The following is a 17466-nucleotide window of genomic DNA, read 5'->3' on the forward strand; positions in this document are numbered from 1 at the left end:
AAAGAGACGTTATATAAGCAAGCAAGAGAGAAATAGCAACGGCTCACAGTATATAACCTTGGGTAGGGAGAAGTTGACAACTAATCGTATCCTCCTATAGTACATTCTGAGTCATTTCATGTCTGACAGGCCTAAACATGATATTTCTGAATCGTCATAGTTCCTAGAAATACAAAACTAAAACACTAGAATATGAAAAGATATAAACGATTAGACTTGTCATGGGCATGCAGCCATGGGCAACACGTCTTGGACGAGCATGACCGTGACACCAAGCAACCGTAAGAATAATAATGTTACTTTTAAAACAGAGTTACAACAGTAAAAATATTTATAATAATAATAATAATAAAAATATATATATTTGAAATAGAGTAATTATTTATTTATTTATTATTAACTTAATTAAAAAAAAACAAATGCATGAGAGAACGTTGACCAAGAAATTCCACGTGGACAAAAAATCAAAAGTGGGACCCACAACCTGAAGAATGGAGGCGGAATCATAAAAATGAACGTTTTCCCTCCTTTCTTTTCTTTACCGATGAACTCTGCATCTCCCAGCACCTTCGTCTTCCTCAATTTCCCCTCGTCCAAACCCTAGCGAGCTCCCCATGGTTTCCGCATTATAGATCTCCTTCTTACTCCGTCCCCACTCGTTGGGATACTGATTCGTCCGCCCTAATCATGGCGGCCGAGTTAGGGCAACAAACGGTCGAGTTATCTGCACTTGTTTCCCTTGTTGCCGACGACTCATTCCTCTCCCTCAAAGACCTTGTCGACAACGCCAAATCATCCAAACAATCCGACGACGAGAAGAAGCGTAACATTCTCAAGTATGTCTTCAAGACTCAACAGAGGATGCTCCGCCTTTATGCCCTTGCTAAGTGGTGCCGACAGGTTTGTTTGTTTGTTTGTTTGTTATTCTTTTCATTTTTAAATTAATGCCTCTCGAATTCTCTGTGCTGCAATGTCAGTTCGAAATTGAGGATTTTTCTTTCGGAGAGTTTTGAGGTTGGTGTTGGTAGTGTCTGTCTAACTCCTGTGGTATTCACATTTAGCATTCGAGGATCAATTTTTGTGGTTTTATATTTGCTTCAATTCTCCGTAAAATGTTTTCCACATTTTGTGTGTGAAACTTTGTTATGATCGAGGCAATGACTATTATTGCTTGAAAAATCATTTTATTGTGCTCCAACCATCATGCCAAGAATTTTTACTTTCTGATCGAGCCTTAGGTTCTATGTTAATTTTCCATTTTGCACGACTGTGTGTTTTGTATCTAACTTGAATTTGGTTAAATGTTGGACTTGGTAGAGACATTTGTTAACTGTGGTTTAGTCTTGTCCATGGATATGGAAGTTCGGATCATGAAAGAATGGGCATTTGTTTAGCAGTTTGTATCTCACGGGAGTAGGAATGCTAGCAGAGGTCATTGGGGATTGGACGTCCCACAATCGGAAGGTTATTGTTCTTAAAATTGATTTTGAAAGGCCAATGATCATGTTGATCTGGCTTTTTGGACAAGGTTCTGTAGACATTAGGGATAAGAGTTGCCTCCTTTTTATTTTTATTGACATTAGGGATGTTTAGTCGCAATTAGCTCCAAATGTTAGGCCCTTCTTTTTGTATGGTCATGCTTTTATTTCTTCCTTCCCCTTAGAAGGGGGTCATTAATAAAAGATCAAAAAAATTATTAGTGGCTCAATTTGCACTCAGTTGTGAGGTGGAGCACTTAGATGTGATGTTCTTTGATGTAGAATAGTGTGTAGAAATGTAGACATGAGTTGATCATCCTGGTCTTTTCCATTTTGATATTTTCTTTTTCCCCTTGATTAATTGTCAGTTAATTAGAAGTTAATAATATGGATAATGGGTGCACTTCTCTTCATTTTTAAATTATTTTTTGAGTTCAATAATATTTAGCGGGGAATTTGACCCTTGACCTCTTAGCGGAGGTACATGTCAATTACAGTTGAGCTAAGTTCACTTTGGCTCTTCATTTTGAAATTATGTTCTCTTCTTTTACTGTCTACCTCTTGGCTTGCCAGGTTCCGTTGATTCAATACTGGCAGCAACTTGCATCAACTTTGTCTAGTCATGATACATGTTTTTCACAAGCTGCAGATTCTTTATTCTTCATGCATGAGGGCCTACAGCAAGCTCGTGCACCTATTTATGATGTTCCATCTGCTACTGAGATTCTCCTTACAGGCACCTATGAACGTCTACCAAAATGTGTAGAAGATATCAGTATTCAGGGAACACTGAATGAAAACCAAGAAAAGAATGCGTTAAAAAAGTTGGAGATATTAGTACGGGCTAAGTTACTGGAAGTGTCACTTCCAAAAGAAATTTCTGAAGTGAAAGTCACTGATGGTACAGCACTGCTTCGTGTCGATGGGGAATTTAAGGTTTTAGTTACTCTGGGCTACAGAGGACACTTATCATTGTGGAGGATACTGCACTTGGAGCTGCTAGTTGGAGAGAGAAGGGGACTTGTGAAACTGGAAGAAATGCACCGTTATGCTCTTGGAGATGATTTGGAACGCAGAATGGCTGCAGCTGAAAATCCATTCACTACGTTATATTCAATTTTGCATGAACTTTGCATCTCACTTGTTATGGACACTGTCTTAAAGCAAGTACATTCACTTAGACAAGGAAGATGGAGAGATGCTATTCGGTTTGAGGTCATGTCTGATGGTATTACTGGTGGTTCCACACAAGTGAACCCAGATGGAGAAACTGACTTATCTGGTCTTCGAACCCCAGGGTTGAAAATCATGTACTGGTTGGATTTTGATAAAAATACTGGTATTTCCGATCCAGGACCATGTCCCTTCATAAAAATTGAACCAGGACCAGATATGCAGATAAAGTGTATCCACAGCACGTTTGTCATAGATCCGTCAACCAACAAAGAAGCAAAGTTTTCTCTGGATCAAAGTTGCATTGATGTTGAAAAGTTGCTGTTGAGAGCTCTATGTTGTAACAAATATACTCGGCTTCTTGAAATTCAAAAAGAATTGAAGAAAAGTGTTCAAATTTGTCAAGCGGCAGATGATGTTGTTCTTCAACACCACGTTGATGAGCCTGATGTTGACCATAAAAAGGTTGCAATTTTTTATGGTTTTGTTTCTTCATACTCCTTTGGCATTTTACTGGGCGAGGGCCAGAAATGTTGAAAAATAAAGTTGTTCTGTCTAGTCTAGTTTACCATTCTCTTCTCCCACCGATTTATTTACGAAGGGAGCTTTGCTTGAATACTACTCCCTTCTCCCATCACAGCCATCCGTACAGGATGATATTTTGTATGTTTCCAAGTGCCAGTGCAGGACTATTGATCATTGGATGAGAAAATTTAATTTGTTAAAAAGTGAGAATGATGGGATCAAGGAAGAAATGGTGAAGGGTCTGCATTCGGTTGTGTATAACGTTTTATGTTTCTGGTTTTTCGCTCTTTTACTATTTTGAGAATATTTGTATTGTTTTCTTTTTCATTCGCATCTTTTATTGAGGCAAACTCAGAGGGTATATGCTTTCTTCATTGTTGGCAAAATTAATTTGCTTCATGAGTCAGTTTCATTTGGTCGTATCAGTTCTTTTTGTTATTTCTTAATTCCCGTATCCCTTATTTTATTCTATTATTTTGCTAGTGAAATAGTTTGTCCATGTGCAAATCATGGTTATTTGCAATTAGGGGAGCGTGTAGGCTTTTCATCCTATATTCTCTTTCCTGCTGATGGTAGGAATTTGTTGTTTACTTCTTTTGTCGCATAAGTAATATGTAATGATACCTAACTACCGCTCCTTTTTCTTTACTTTTGTTATAACGTCTATTATTCTTTGCAGAAGGATAAAGTTTGTGATCCCAGTACATATGAGGGAGAAGAAATATTGCGGGTGCGTGCTTATGGCTCATTATTTTTCACCCTCAGAATAAATACAAGGTATCCTCCTTTTAAGATGATATTAGGTAAAAGAAAGTCGTTGCTGCTGTATATTAGGAGTTAGACAGGTTTTCAATTATTTTTTATTAAAATTTCATGTCGAGCCACTTTCAAATAAATTGATTTTGGTAAAGCTATATTTTAGACTTCAGTAATGGTTAGTTTTATCATTTGATAAATATCAACTCCGAAATATAAAATTTAATCACTATTTTTCATTATTTGAAATAAAAAACATGTGCGTACAAAGTACAGCAATTTTTACTTTTCCATTGATTAGAGTAACTTCCCATGTCTCCATGCTTCTCCTATATTATCGGCAAATTCTAAAATAGAATTTTATAATTCATGATTCATAATTCCTTAAATTGTTTATTTGTTTTTAGTGGAATTAACGCTACCATCAATATATCTCGTTGCTAAATTTTTTTTGCATGCATTAAGGATATATGTAGATTTACGCAATGGAATAGGTAGAACTTATAGAAAGTTGAAATTTTGTTTGACTAATAATAGTAAAAAGGAAGAATAAGTGAAATTTTAACTTGAGGTTTTTGATGTACTTGGTAAATTACATAGCTCTAATAACGTACCAAATAGAGGAAGAGAAGGTAAAAATAAAAATCTATTTCCAAAGTGACAGTGAAGTTATTCAATGTACAGAAGTCAGTTGTGTATTCATATTCTTTTTAATCTACACAAATGAACGATTATATCACTAAAGAGTTCATATTTTATTTTATATTCTTCTGTGGATGGTTATGATAATAACTGTTAAAGTATTCGAAGAGTTTGTTTGTAGAATTTCTTCTATATGAATACAGTTATATTTTATGAATTGGTTGTTAAAATTGATTGAGAATTTGATTAATTCAATATTAAATAAAATAGGAGCACAATATTTATGTGAATTAACCCCAATGTTTAAGTACTATCTAAATTGTTTAGAAAAAAAAAATATATAAATGTCAATTAAGTGGTACTGTAAAGGGGGATTAAATGCAAATGATCATTTATAAGAACATAATAGTGCAAGTGTTTCTGTAGAATGTTGCCTTTTTAATATATCATAGATTTGTTTCTGCTTATTTGTCTCTTACCCACGATTTTGTTTGCAGGAATGGCCGTTTTCTTCTTCAGTCCTCGCACAATAAACTTGCACCTGCCTCACTGACAGATTGTGAAGAAGCTTTAAATCAAGGAAGTATGTCTGCAACTGATGTTTTTATAAGATTGAGAAGCCGAAGTGTGCTGCATTTATTTGCATCTATTAGTAGGTTTTTGGGCCTTGAGGTATGGTTGTATGTCTTATATTCTTTTCTAAAGAAAGAAATTCTAACCATTTTGATTGCTACTATTTATATATTCTGATGGTTATACCGAGCATTGGTTTTATGATAATAAAAATATAACTTTAAACATTTGCAGGCATATGAAAATGGTTTTTCTGCAGTTCGATTGCCAAAAAACATTTCAAATGGTTCAGCCATGTTGCTGATGGGATTTCCAGATTGTGGGAATTCATACTTTTTGCTAATGCAGCTTGACAAGGATTTCAAGCCCCAGTTTAAATTGCTGGAGGCAAGGTCAGATCCTACTGCCAAAGCCCATGGCCTTAGTGATCAAAGCAATGTGATCCGTGTGAAGAAAATTGACATTGATCAGATACAGATACTTGAAGATGAGCTGAACTTAAGTCTGCTTGACTGGGAAAAGCTGTTGCCCTCTTTACCAAATTCTGTCGATAACCAAACTTCTGAAAATGGTCATCTTTCTGATATTAGTCATGATGGGTCTCAGCAGATATCTGGATATCCTCCATCCAGTTTTTCATCTCTTGTTGATGACGTGTTTGAGTTGGAGAAGGGGCCTCCCCCTGTACCTACTTTTTCTGTTTCGAACGTGTCGCAATCTTTCAATTCATCTGCATCTCATTATGGTTCTCTCTCTAATATTCATAATATAAAAGGAGTTCCTTCACCCAAGTGGGAAGTGGGTATGCAGCCATCCCAGGGTAATAATGTTGCAAAACTATCTAATATTACCTCGCACAGCACCGGGTCCTTGTATTCATCTAGCAATTTGAAGGGTCCAGTGCCTTCCTCATCCCTGGGTTCTATTTCTTCTGGTTCTGGAAGGGGTGCTGCAAGACGACTTTCAAACTCAAAATCTGAACAGGATTTAGCTTCCCTTAGATTCCCAAAAAATCCTGTTGAGGTTAGTTCTTATACTGCATTGGACGACGAACATACAAGTATGCCAAATGATACGTCAAAGGATGGGCTGTATGCAAATAGGTCATCTCGGCTACTGTCTCCACCTCAACATGGCGGCCCTCGAATTTCTGGAAGTATAAAGCCTAATGGTTCCAGAAGTTCACCAACTGCAGCTCCAACAGGATCTTTAAGGCCTTCTGGATCTAGCTCGTCTGTTTCAACTCCCGTATGTAAGATACTTTCCCTGAGTTTCTATGGTATTGGTTGACTGCATGTAATTTAACGATTGAATCTCTGAACTTATAAAAAGTAGACGTTTTACTTTCACTTCACTAACTTGAGAGATATATGTTTTCAGCCCAGAACCAAGATTCTTGCTCTAGTCCCGTGGATGAAAGTGGTCTGAAAAGAGATTGTTCTCGAAAGCGTTCTGCTTCTGTTATGCTCAACTTAATCCCATCACTTAAAGGTATTGATGCATATAATGGACTGTCTAAGAGAAGGAAGGTCTCAGTATCAGCTATAATTAGTCCACCCTCATCACAGTTGCTTATTTCAAAAGAAATGGTCTCCAAAACTGAATCCTGTTATGGTAACCTTATCGTTGAAGCTAATAAAGGCAGTGCACCTTCGAGTACATATGTCTCTGCTCTGCTTCATGTAATCAGGCACTGTTCAATATGTATCAAACATGCGAGACTTACTAGCCAGATGGATGCACTGGACATTCCATATGTTGAAGAAGTTGGGTTAAGAAATGCATCAACAAATATATGGTTCCGGCTTCCGTTTACCAGAGATGATTCATGGCAACATATATGCTTGCGACTTGGAAGGCCTGGGACCATGTGCTGGGATGTGAAAATACATGATCAGCACTTTAGAGATTTGTGGGAACTTCAGAAGAAAAGCAGTACAGCCCCATGGGGACCTGATGTTCGAATAGCAAATACATCTGACAAAGACTCGCACATTAGTTATGATCCAGAAGGTGTTGTTCTCAGTTATCAATCAGTAAAGGCAGATAGCATAGAAAAGTTGGTGGCAGATATAAAAAGGCTCTCCAATGCAAGAATGTTTGCCTTTGGGATGCGGAAACTGCTTGGGGTTAGAACATGTGAGAAGCCAGAAGAAAGTAATATGACCTCAGATGTTAAAGCACCAGTTACCAAAGTTTCACCTGACACAGTGGATAAGTTATCCGAACAGATGAGGAGGGCATTTAGAATTGAAGCAGTTGGGTTAATGTGCTTGTGGTTTAGTTTTGGTTCTGGTGTGTTGGCACGTTTTGTTGTAGAGTGGGAATCTGGTAAAGAGGGTTGCACTATGCATGTTTCTCCCGATCAACTTTGGCCTCATACCAAGGTTTGTTCAACATCCCTAGTCCTTTATTTTACCGTATTGCATTTCCTTTTCTCATTCTTCTTTTAGGATTTCTTTCATCGGGTATGAATCAAATGAAAGAAGTTCCTCATATTCTATTTACATATTAAGTCTTACTCTCTCTCTCTCTCTCTCTCTCTCTCTCTCTACATGTGCCTATCTAAGAAATATTAATAAATTTTCCTTTTAATCTAGGTTTAAATTCCTTGATTTTTTTTCCTTTTTCATTATTTTTGCCTGCCTTAGGACTGCAATAAGAGTGTTATATGGCTTTTGTTATTGTTGCTTGTAATGAATTTGTTTGCAATGAATGTCTTACTATCAAAGTTAAATAATCAGTCGTGTAGGAAAATATCAGTGAACTTTCTTATCTATCTATATTTAAATTTCTTATTTATTTCATTTCTAATTTTTTTAATTATTATTATTATTTTTCCTAAAGATGGAGAAGCAATTTATATATATGTGTGTGTGTGTGTGTATATATATATATATAAAGAACTTCCGTTTGCATAATGCTCCAAAAGATTTAAATCTGTCATTAATTCAAATACTGATGATCTACACGCCTTGGTCATGTTTCTTCAAGTCATTAGGACATGAGTTGAATATTTTGCCTAGATATATTTTCAGTTTTTATAAATATGTTAATTTGTATATATTTCTGGTGTGTACAGTTTTTAGAAGATTTTATAAATGGAGCTGAAGTTGCATCACTTTTGGATTGTATCCGACTCACTGCTGGACCACTACATGCTCTAGCAGCCGCAACCCGACCTGCTCGAGCCGGTCCTGTTTCGACACTTCCTGTCATAGCCGCAGCTCTCTCTTCCCTTCCAAAACATGGAGCACATACACCAACTCAAAATGTTTTACCTAGCAGTTCAGGTACTATCACTGGCCAAGCTACCAATGGCCAAGTGGGTAGCACTGTTTCTTCAAGCGTTGCTGGCCCTCTTGCAAATCACAGCCTTCATGGGGCTGCAATGTTAGCTGCTGCTGGACGTGGTGGGCCTGGCATTGCTCCTAGTTCATTGTTGCCAATAGATGTTTCTGTTGTGTTGCGTGGTCCGTATTGGATAAGGATAATATATCGAAAACAATTTGCAGTTGATATGCGCTGCTTTGCAGGAGATCAGGTATGGTTACAACCAGCAACGCCTGCCAAGGTCAACCCTTCAATTGGAGGGTCATTACCATGCCCACAATTTCGGCCATTTATTATGGAGCATGTTGCCCAAGAATTAAATGGTTTAGAGCCGAACTTCCCAGGTGTTCAACAAACTGTTGCACAGTCAGCCCCAAACAATCAGAATCCAAATTCAAGTTCACAGACGACAGCTGCAAATGGAAATAGACTTAGTCTTCCTGGTTCTCCTGCAATGTCTAGGGTGGGAAATCAGGTGGCTAACGTAAATCGTGGTGGAAATGCTCTGCCTGGATCTTCAAATTTGGCTTCTGTGAGCTCAGGATTGCCACTACGGAGACCACCTGGAGCAGGCGTCCCTGCACACGTGAGAGGTGAATTGAATACAGCTATTATTGGACTTGGGGATGATGGCGGGTATGGAGGAGGCTGGGTTCCTCTTGTTGCTCTTAAGAAAGTTTTAAGAGGTATCCTCAAATACCTTGGAGTTCTTTGGCTGTTTGCCCAGCTTCCTGATCTTCTGAAAGAGATCCTAGGTTCAATTTTGAGGGACAATGAAGGTGCATTGCTGAATTTGGACCCCGAGCAGCCTGCCTTACGTTTCTTCGTGGGGTAAGTGTGTTGCAGTTTTGATTCTATTTTTTTTGGTTTTGCAATTGTCGAGTAGTAAAGTTAGCAAATTCACTTGCATTATCTGTTTATTTTTATTATTTCTTATATCAATATTGGATATATACATATACATATATATTTTTATAATTCGTTTCCAAACAAATTCCCCAAAATGGTGCTTTCATCCTATTAATCATAACTTTGCTTTTCTTTTGAACTGTACTCCTAAAAGTTTATCCCCGTTTTTTGCATTTCCAAATTATTTTAATGACGACCTGTTTAGCCTACATTTCGAGTTGTTCATTTCATCCAATTACGTATTTTTTGTAGGGGATACGTATTTGCTGTAAGCGTTCACAGAGTTCAACTGCTTCTCCAAGTGCTTAGTGTGAAGCGTTTCCATCATCAACAGCAGCAACAACAGCAGCAAAACTCCACCACAGCACAAGAGGAATTGACACAATTAGAAATTAGTGAAATATGTGATTATTTTAGCCGCCGTGTTGCATCAGAGCCGTATGATGCTTCTCGCGTTGCATCTTTCATTACACTTCTTACCTTGCCAATATCAGTTTTGAGGGAATTTTTGAAATTGATAGCATGGAAAAAGGGAGTGGCCCAGGCACAGGGTGGAGATATTGCTCCTGCACAGAAACCCCGCATCGAGTTGTGTCTTGAAAATCATTCTGGGTTGAGCATAGACGAGAATGCTGAAAGGTTGACATCGAAAAGCAATATCCATTATGATCGACAACACAACTCTGTCGATTTCGCTCTGACCGTTGTTCTCGATCCTGCTCATATACCTCACATGAATGCAGCTGGTGGCGCAGCGTGGTTGCCATACTGTATCTCAGTGAAGTTGAAATATTCCTTTGGTGAAAGCCCTGTTGTCTCTTTTCTGGCTATGGAAGGAAGCCACGGCGGCAGAGCATGCTGGTTGCGCGTTGATGACTGGGAAATGTGTAAACAGAAGGTGGCTCGAACAGTCGAAGTGAGTGGAAATTCAAACGGAGATGCTAGCCAAGGAAGGTTGAGAATTGTAGCAGATAATGTCCAAAGGTCATTACATGCATGCCTTCAAGGATTGAAAGAAGGAAGTGAAATAACTGCAATCACAGGTTCAACATCGTGACGATCATAAGTACACCGGTACTCGTTCGTTACATCAATCGATATGCAATATTTTCACATTGCCTGAGCCTTCTCCATGTACAAGTTTTGAAGTCATCGATCGAAGAAGCACGTAATAATGGGAAAAGGAAGTCAATCGCAGCGACAACGAAGAAATTGTGGTATAAAGTTGGCGGGACTCATAACATCAGATTTCATTGTAGATTTGGCAACACATTGAGGTATGTTTTGGTCTAATTTGCTGATTTAGAATTTCAGATTGATAGATGCTGCTCGTTTGAGCTGGATCCATATAAAATCATATGATATTAGGGCTTATAATATGTTCTACCGTCAGCCTATTATAGCATTTGAAAATCATTTTTTTGGCTCTGGTTTGTAGATATCACACTAATCAGGCTACTATGTAAATTTATTCTGTTACACTTGTACACCTCCGTAGCCACTCTGCCTCAGTTGCTTCAATCCAAGTCTAGAAGATAGGTATCTTTCATATTATAGAATGTACTCATTTTTTTAAATCTAATATCAAAGTTGTGGAAGATGCCATTAGCTCCTCCTTTTTTACAAGTTCTTATGGAAACCATTTGATTTCCTTCACTAACCCACTGATGGAATTCGAGTTGAGACCGATATTCATACGAACTTAGAACCGAGCTATGCAGGTCTTTCGACGTGTTTCAACTTGTAGCCATGCTTGTGATGGAACATCAGCTTCCAAACTCTATTCATTGTGATAAAGCTTGGCATGGAGTAGATATCCATCCATCTTTGATGCTGCTTATTCAGTTATTTGCAGCTGAAATCATGGACACCTCACATGTAACAGTTCAAGTCTATCGTTGGTAGATATTGTCTTATTTAGGTTTTCGTCTTATTTAGGTTTTCCTATTTGAGTTTTCTTTCAAAGTTTTTAAAATGCATTTACTAGGGAGAAGTTTTCACACCTTTATAGGGAATGCTTCGTTCTCCTCTTCAACCGATATGGGATCTCACAATCCACCACCCTTTGGGGGCCTAACGTCTTTGCTGGCACACCAAGCCCACCGCTATTAGATATTGTTCACCTTGATCCATTATGTATTACTGTCAGCCCCACTGTTATAAAATGCATCTGCTAGGAAGAAGTTTCCACACCCCTTATAAGTAATGTTTCGTTCTTCTCTCCAATCGATGTAGAAAATCACAATGATTGACATCCGACAACCTACCTAACCGACATAATGATCGACCAAACATCCATAATGTTCGATACCGTATCTTGAGCCATTCTTCAACAAATGTCACATTGTTAGGCTTTGTATTGGACTGCATATTGGAGAATAATTGCAGAGCTTTGTTTCCATATCCATGAAAGAAAATCCAGTGATCATGTCCATGTTGAGACATCTTTTTCAGAAACATTGCCGGGATCTTCTCTAAATTTATGCGAATTCGTTAAATATAACGTCATATTAATTTATTATCAGATAGTTATAATATTGATGAAAGAAAATAACTTAATTTTAAAATTGTGAAAAAAATGAAAAGATTTGTATCTATTTAATCCATAAACTTTTAAAACGGTAGTCTCTAAACTTTCAAATTTTGTAAAATTTACAAATCTAGTACACTGTATCTATTGCTCTCCATTTGCTTGGACTCTACAGATCCGTTTTTGTGGAGGCTCCAAGCTAGCCACTCGCTGCCAAGACTCCGATCTTTCGATCTTGTTCACGGACACAGCTGGCAGTACCAGAGAGGACGACTCCTGCTGCCCACTGTCTACATGTGAAATGTCACCCAAGCCATTGTTGACTCCTATGTCATGTGCAACCACAGGTTTATTAGATGCAGGTTGATATAGATGGCATGAACCATCTTGCAATGGAACAGCGCCATCTGCTAACGCGTCGGAAGGGCTACCGTCCAACGAAGAGATGCCGACCGAGGTAATCTCAGACATGGCATGGAACATCGGGTTACCAGTAACTCGTTTAACAGTCTCCTCAGCCATTTTTATCTGTACGTATGGAAATAATGTTAGATGCATTTTGTGTTTAACCAAGATTACATCTTCAGCAAGTGGTAACTTTACATATACAACATTTTTCTTTTCTGAAGTGAGACGGAAAGTGCAACTGCACAAACCCACCGCTAGCAGATGCTGTCCTTTTTGAGTTTTCTTCTCAAGGTTTTTAAAACGCGGTCTACTAGGGAGAGGTTTCCACACCCTTATAAAGGATGTTTCGTTTTCCTCCCCAACTAATGCGGGATTTCACAATTCACCCTCCTTCGGGCCCAGCGTCTTCATTGGCACTCGTCGTTCCCTTCTCCAATTGATGTTGGACCCTCCAATCCCACACCCTTCTTTGGGGCCAGCATCCTTGCTGGCTCTATAATATCATTTACAACAGCTCAAACTCACCAATAGCAGATATTATCTTCTTTGGTCTTTCCCTTTCGGGTTTTCCCTCAAAGTTTTTAAAACACGTCTACTAAGGAGAGGTTTCCACACCCTTATAAAGGGTGTTTCATTCTCCTCCCCAACCGAGATCTCAAGCACGTGAGCAAAAAAGTTTCTAATGCACTAGGAGAGCTGACTACCAGTGGATTGTCATTGTACCTTTGCTCTTAATGTCTCAACGTTAGCTTTTAGAACGCGGTTATTGACGTTGGCTTCGTTGTATTTTTGGCTTATATCGGCAAGGCGCTTCAACAAGGTCGAATTTTCAAATCTTAGTTGTGCAACCTTAGATTAAGAAAAAAAAAATGAACCAATGTATCAATTTGGTAGATTTCAAAAGAGGTACTAAGGCACTGGACAAAGAGTTATACAGAATAGACACCTGAGTCTCGAGTTCGGTTAAATGTGCTTGCTTTCTTCTCCTTGATCGTCGAGCTGATTCTCTGTTCGAAAGCATTCTGAAAACAATGCCAACAATGAGAGATTTAATAAGAAATGGACTTTCGTAGTGTTATTAAGATAAAAGAAGGAAAGAGAACTCCACAAATAATTTGCACAATGTTTTAATCTCGATTGCAATTACCATGCAACTAAAACAACCACTTCATTTGTAATAACGACATGCAAACAGATAGTCTTTTTGGACTTTTCCTCGAAGTTTTTAAAACGCGTCTAGTAGATAAAGATTTCCACATCCTAAAAAAGAATGTTTCGTTCTCCACCTCAAACGATGTGGGATCTCACAATTCTCGGGGCCAGTGTCCTCGCTCGCGCTCATTCCCTTCTCTAATCGATGTGGAACCTCCCAATCCCCACCCCCTTTGAGACCCAGCGTCCTTATTGGCACACCCCCTTCCGAGCTCAACCTCCACGATGGCACATCGTCCGGTGTCTCGCTCTGATACCATTTGTAACAGCCCAAACCCACCGTTAACATATTGTCCTCTTTGGGCTAGCGTCCTCGCTCACACTCGTTCCCTTCTCCAATCAACATGGGACCTCCCAATCCACCCTCTTTGGGACTCAGCGTCCTTGCTAGCACACCCCCTTTGGAGCTCAACCTCCTTGCTAGCACACCCCCTTTGGAGCTCAACCTCCTTGCTGGCACATCGCCCAGTGTCTGGCTCTTATACCATTTATAAGAGTCGAAGCTCATCAATAGCAGATATTGCCTTCTTTGGACTTTCCGCCTCCCCTCAAAGTTTTTAAAACGCGACTACTAGGAAGAGGTTTCCACACCATTATAAAAAATGTTTGTTCTCCTCCCCAACCGACGTGGGATCTCACAAAACACCTTTCCTCAAATGAGAAATTATCAAATGCAAAAGAACACATTAGCCAGGATGGAGGAATTCATATTGCACATAGAAAGCACAATCAGATGAGAACAAAATTTATTAACACCACTATTCACACAATGCATTTGCAATAGAACACTATTCCCTAAATTAAGCAGATGGTTACCTCCTTATACGTTTTACATCAGCAGGGTCCTTACTCTCCGTTGTGTCAGTTTCTCCCTCAATCTCCTCATCATCCCACTGATCTCTTGATGATCCACTGGTAGTTGGCGAAGAACGAACCTCAGATATTTTTGGCACCATGGGCGAGAAAGTAACTCCATTTATATCCTTATCTGGTGGCCTTAATGAATTGTTCCCAGCTCCTACTTTACAAGCTACTAAAGTGGAGAGAGAGCTAAAATATGTTAACAATGTATAGTAAACGATGGAGAGTAAAAAGCGGGTAAAGCTATATACACGGTAGGTGACTATATACGTAGTAACTTGAACTTGAACTGTAACAATCCAAGCTCACCACTAGCAAATATTGTCTTCTTTGGGAAGGGCCCGAAAGGGAAAGCCCAAAGAGTATAATGTCTGCTAACGGTGGGCTTAGGTTGTTACATGAACAAAAAAGAAAGTCCAAAGAGGACAATATCTGCTAGCAGTGGGCTTAGTCTATTACATGAACCATATGTATAACCCAGTACTTTGAAAATGTGCCCAAGGAGGACAATATCTGCTAGTGGTAGGTTTAGGTTGTTACATGAATATAAAGGAAAACCCAAAGAAGACAATATCGGCGGGCAATGGGCTAAGGTTGTTAAATGAACCATATATATAACTCAGTGCTTTGAAAATGTACTGTATTCTCTCTTACTGTACATACTGAAGGCATCAATATATACCTTTAGCCAATATTTGTAACGACTCAAACTCACCACTAGTAGATATTGTCTTCTTTGGACTTTCTCTTTCTAGCTTCCCCTTGAGGTTTTAAAAACACGACTGCTAGGGAGAGGTTTCCACATCCTTATAAAAGGTGTTTCGTTCTCCTCCCCAACTGACGTGGGATCTCACTATATTCCTCCTTCTATTTTCTCTCTCCTGTTCTATTTAGATCGAGTGTGTGCGTTGTTGTGCGATCCTAACAATACATATAAGCTCGTAAAGAAAGGCAAAAGTCTAACGACATCTTGTGAGAAACGAAAATATAGAGATGCAGTAATCCCAACCTTTGGGAGCTTGAATTCCCAACGTATTAGATGCTTGTGATCTACAGTCAGATGAGGTAGAAGAAGTTGGAGTCTTTGTAAAGGATCCCTGTTTATACAGAAAACAAAAGCTCACCAACTTTAGCTTGAAAAAAAGCCCAAGTTTCTCTCTAGATTAACTAATGTGAAAGTAAAGCTATTACATACACCTAACAGAGAAGAACTATTAGTGTATGAAATTAACATCAAGATGACTAGGAGCCAGGCTAGAGGAGTACAAGTAGCTTTAAAAGACATTGGAATTGGAGTCCAAAGATAGCATTCAGCTAATTATATCCTAAGCCTCAACTGACCCTTGGTACTAACGTGTGCCAGCGAGGACGCTAGGCCCTTGAAGGAGACGGATTGTGAGATCCCACATGGATAGAGAGACACTAGGTGGTGTGCGAAGGAGGACGCTAGGCCCTTTTGAATAGAGGAACAAGTGCGAGCGAGAACACTGGGCACCAAAAGAAAATAGATTGTGAGATCTCACATCGGTTGGAGAGACACCAGGTGGTGTGCCAATGAGGACGCTAGGCCCCTTTAAAGAGAGGAATGAGGGCCAGCGAGAACGCTGGGTCCCGAAAGGGAATAGATTGTGAGATCTCACATCTGTTGGAAAGACATCACGCGGTGTGCCAGCGAAGACACTAGGCCCCTTTGAAGAGAGGAACGAGTGTCAACGAAAATGTTGGGCCCCGAAGGGGAATAGATTGTGAGATCCCACATCGATTGGAGAGATGAACAATACCAGCGAGGACGCTAGGCCCTGAAGTGGAGTGGATTGTGAGATCCCATATCAGTTGGAGAGACACCGGACAGTGTGCCAGCGAGAACGCTAGGCCCCTTTGAAGAAAGGAACTAGTGAAAGCGAGGAGGTTGGCCCCAAAGAGGAATAGATTGTAAGATCTCACATCGGTTTGAGAGACATCAAGAGGTGTGCAAGAAGACGCTACGCCCTGAAAGAGGGTGGATTGTAAAATCCCACATCGTTGAAGAGAGAAAACAGTACCAACGAGGACGTTGGCCCCGAAGGGAGTGGATTGCGAGATTACACATCGGTTGGAAAAGGAACGAAAACTTCTTTCTGAGAACATGGAAACCTCTCCTAGCATACACATTTTAAAAACTTTGAGGAGAAGCTCGAAAGTAAAAGCGCTAGGATCGATACATAAACAGACATAACAACAACGAAAGAGCCCATCCAAAATGTAAAAATCATTACTCAGATTTCCACCCTAAAAATACCCTCATCAACAGAACAGAGAAAAGAAATCAATAACAAGAAGAAACAAACAAATAAGGGCAAAGTTTACCCTCTTCTTAGCAACCGCAGCACAAGCCAATTCAAGCCTGCTCTTAAGAAACGCTTGATATTCCTCCGAATCGATCGGAATATTCGACGGTACAGCATTGGAAGAAACGCTGCTGCTATTGCCATTACTAACACCACCATGATTAGCATTATGTTTCTGCGACTGATCACAGTCAGAGCCCTTGATCTCAATCCCTTCGCCATGGTCTGCAGCAGAGCAATGAGGGGAAGTTTCAGAGGCCTCTTCAAGGAAGCGCTGGAAGGCCCACTCAGACGCGCTACGGCTCATTTTCGAGCCGCCGCCGGCCGGCGGAGGTTCGGCGACCGGAACAGACGACCAGTACTGATCAGAAATTTCACCCGCCGAAAATACCCTATCCATTTTCTCTCTCCCTCTCTCTTTCTCCAATTGTCCTCTTTCGTCTTTGTCGACTCTTTTAACTCAGATATGCAGGGTATTTTCGTCATATAGAATAAAGTCTACGTGGCATGGAGGGTATTTTCGGGATATGTATTTTTTTAATTTAGTTCTTTAAATTTAAATTAAAACTTTAATCCATAAATTTTTATGATTTTAATTTTATACTTTTAACATATTTTTTAAATCATAGAAAATTGAAATTTTAATTACTATTAAATATTTTCCATTAAAAATAGAGAAAAATCTAATAAATGATTTAATTTCTAATTTTTTATTTTTTAGGATTAAATTAATAAATAT

At 39.2% G+C, this 17466-nt stretch overlaps 2 protein-coding genes across 5 annotated transcripts; one reads left to right on the top strand and one right to left on the bottom strand.

Moving 5' to 3' along the window:
• Window positions 1-552: 552 nt before the first annotated feature.
• Window positions 553-12179, top strand: LOC111444019 (mediator of RNA polymerase II transcription subunit 14-like). Of its 2 annotated transcripts, XR_002710630.1 has the most exons (9): window positions 553-900; window positions 2052-3116; window positions 3856-3953; window positions 5072-5246; window positions 5382-6399; window positions 6528-7534; window positions 8230-9311; window positions 9642-10666; window positions 12095-12179. XR_002710630.1 is itself a non-coding variant. In XM_023081922.1 (8 exons), exons 1-8 carry the CDS (start codon window positions 688-690, stop codon window positions 10444-10446), a joined length of 5463 nt encoding a protein of 1820 aa, XP_022937690.1. In that variant the 5' UTR covers window positions 553-687; the 3' UTR covers window positions 10447-11008. The 2 variants fall into 2 exon arrangements, 1 of the variants encoding a protein (XP_022937690.1); XM_023081922.1 differs by lacking the exon at window positions 12095-12179 and having other exon boundaries at window positions 9642-11008.
• On the bottom strand, window positions 12003-17157 carry LOC111444020 (light-inducible protein CPRF2-like). 3 transcript variants are annotated; one of them, XM_023081925.1, is made up of 7 exons: window positions 16747-17157; window positions 15410-15497; window positions 14356-14572; window positions 13274-13349; window positions 13051-13176; window positions 12152-12447; window positions 12003-12118 (listed from the first exon to the last, which is right to left on the bottom strand). In XM_023081925.1, exons 1-7 carry the CDS (start codon window positions 17125-17127, stop codon window positions 12064-12066), a joined length of 1239 nt encoding a protein of 412 aa, XP_022937693.1. In that variant the 5' UTR covers window positions 17128-17157; the 3' UTR covers window positions 12003-12063. The 3 variants fall into 3 exon arrangements, with proteins under 3 accessions (XP_022937693.1, XP_022937691.1, XP_022937692.1); XM_023081923.1 differs by having other exon boundaries at window positions 12003-12447; XM_023081924.1 differs by having other exon boundaries at window positions 12004-12447; window positions 14356-14569.
• Between the last annotated feature and the right edge of the window lie 309 nt (window positions 17158-17466).

Source organism: Cucurbita moschata, unplaced genomic scaffold (genome assembly GCF_002738365.1).
Source record: "Cucurbita moschata cultivar Rifu unplaced genomic scaffold, Cmos_1.0 Cmo_Scf00006, whole genome shotgun sequence".
Taxonomy (NCBI): Eukaryota; Viridiplantae; Streptophyta; class Magnoliopsida; order Cucurbitales; family Cucurbitaceae; genus Cucurbita; species Cucurbita moschata.

What these genes read in the sequence shown, in the direction of transcription:
- LOC111444019 (XM_023081922.1), top strand. Translation starts at nt 688, where the DNA reads ATGGCGGCCGAGTTAGGGCAACAAACGGTCGAGTTATCTGCACTTGTT. An exon ending in CTGATGTTGACCATAAAAAG is followed by an intron (nt 3,117 to 3,855) that starts GTTGCAATTTTT and finishes TATTCTTTGCAG; the next exon opens with AAGGATAAAGTTTGTGATCC. An exon ending in AACTTTGGCCTCATACCAAG is followed by an intron (nt 7,535 to 8,229) that starts GTTTGTTCAACA and finishes TGGTGTGTACAG; the next exon opens with TTTTTAGAAGATTTTATAAA.
- LOC111444020 (XM_023081923.1), bottom strand. Translation starts at nt 17,127, where the DNA reads ATGGATAGGGTATTTTCGGCGGGTGAAATTTCTGATCAGTACTGGTCG. An exon ending in TAACCGAACTCGAGACTCAG is followed by an intron (nt 13,177 to 13,273) that starts GTGTCTATTCTG and finishes TCTTAATCTAAG; the next exon opens with GTTGCACAACTAAGATTTGA. An exon ending in TTGAGACATTAAGAGCAAAG is followed by an intron (nt 12,448 to 13,050) that starts GTACAATGACAA and finishes CCATACGTACAG; the next exon opens with ATAAAAATGGCTGAGGAGAC.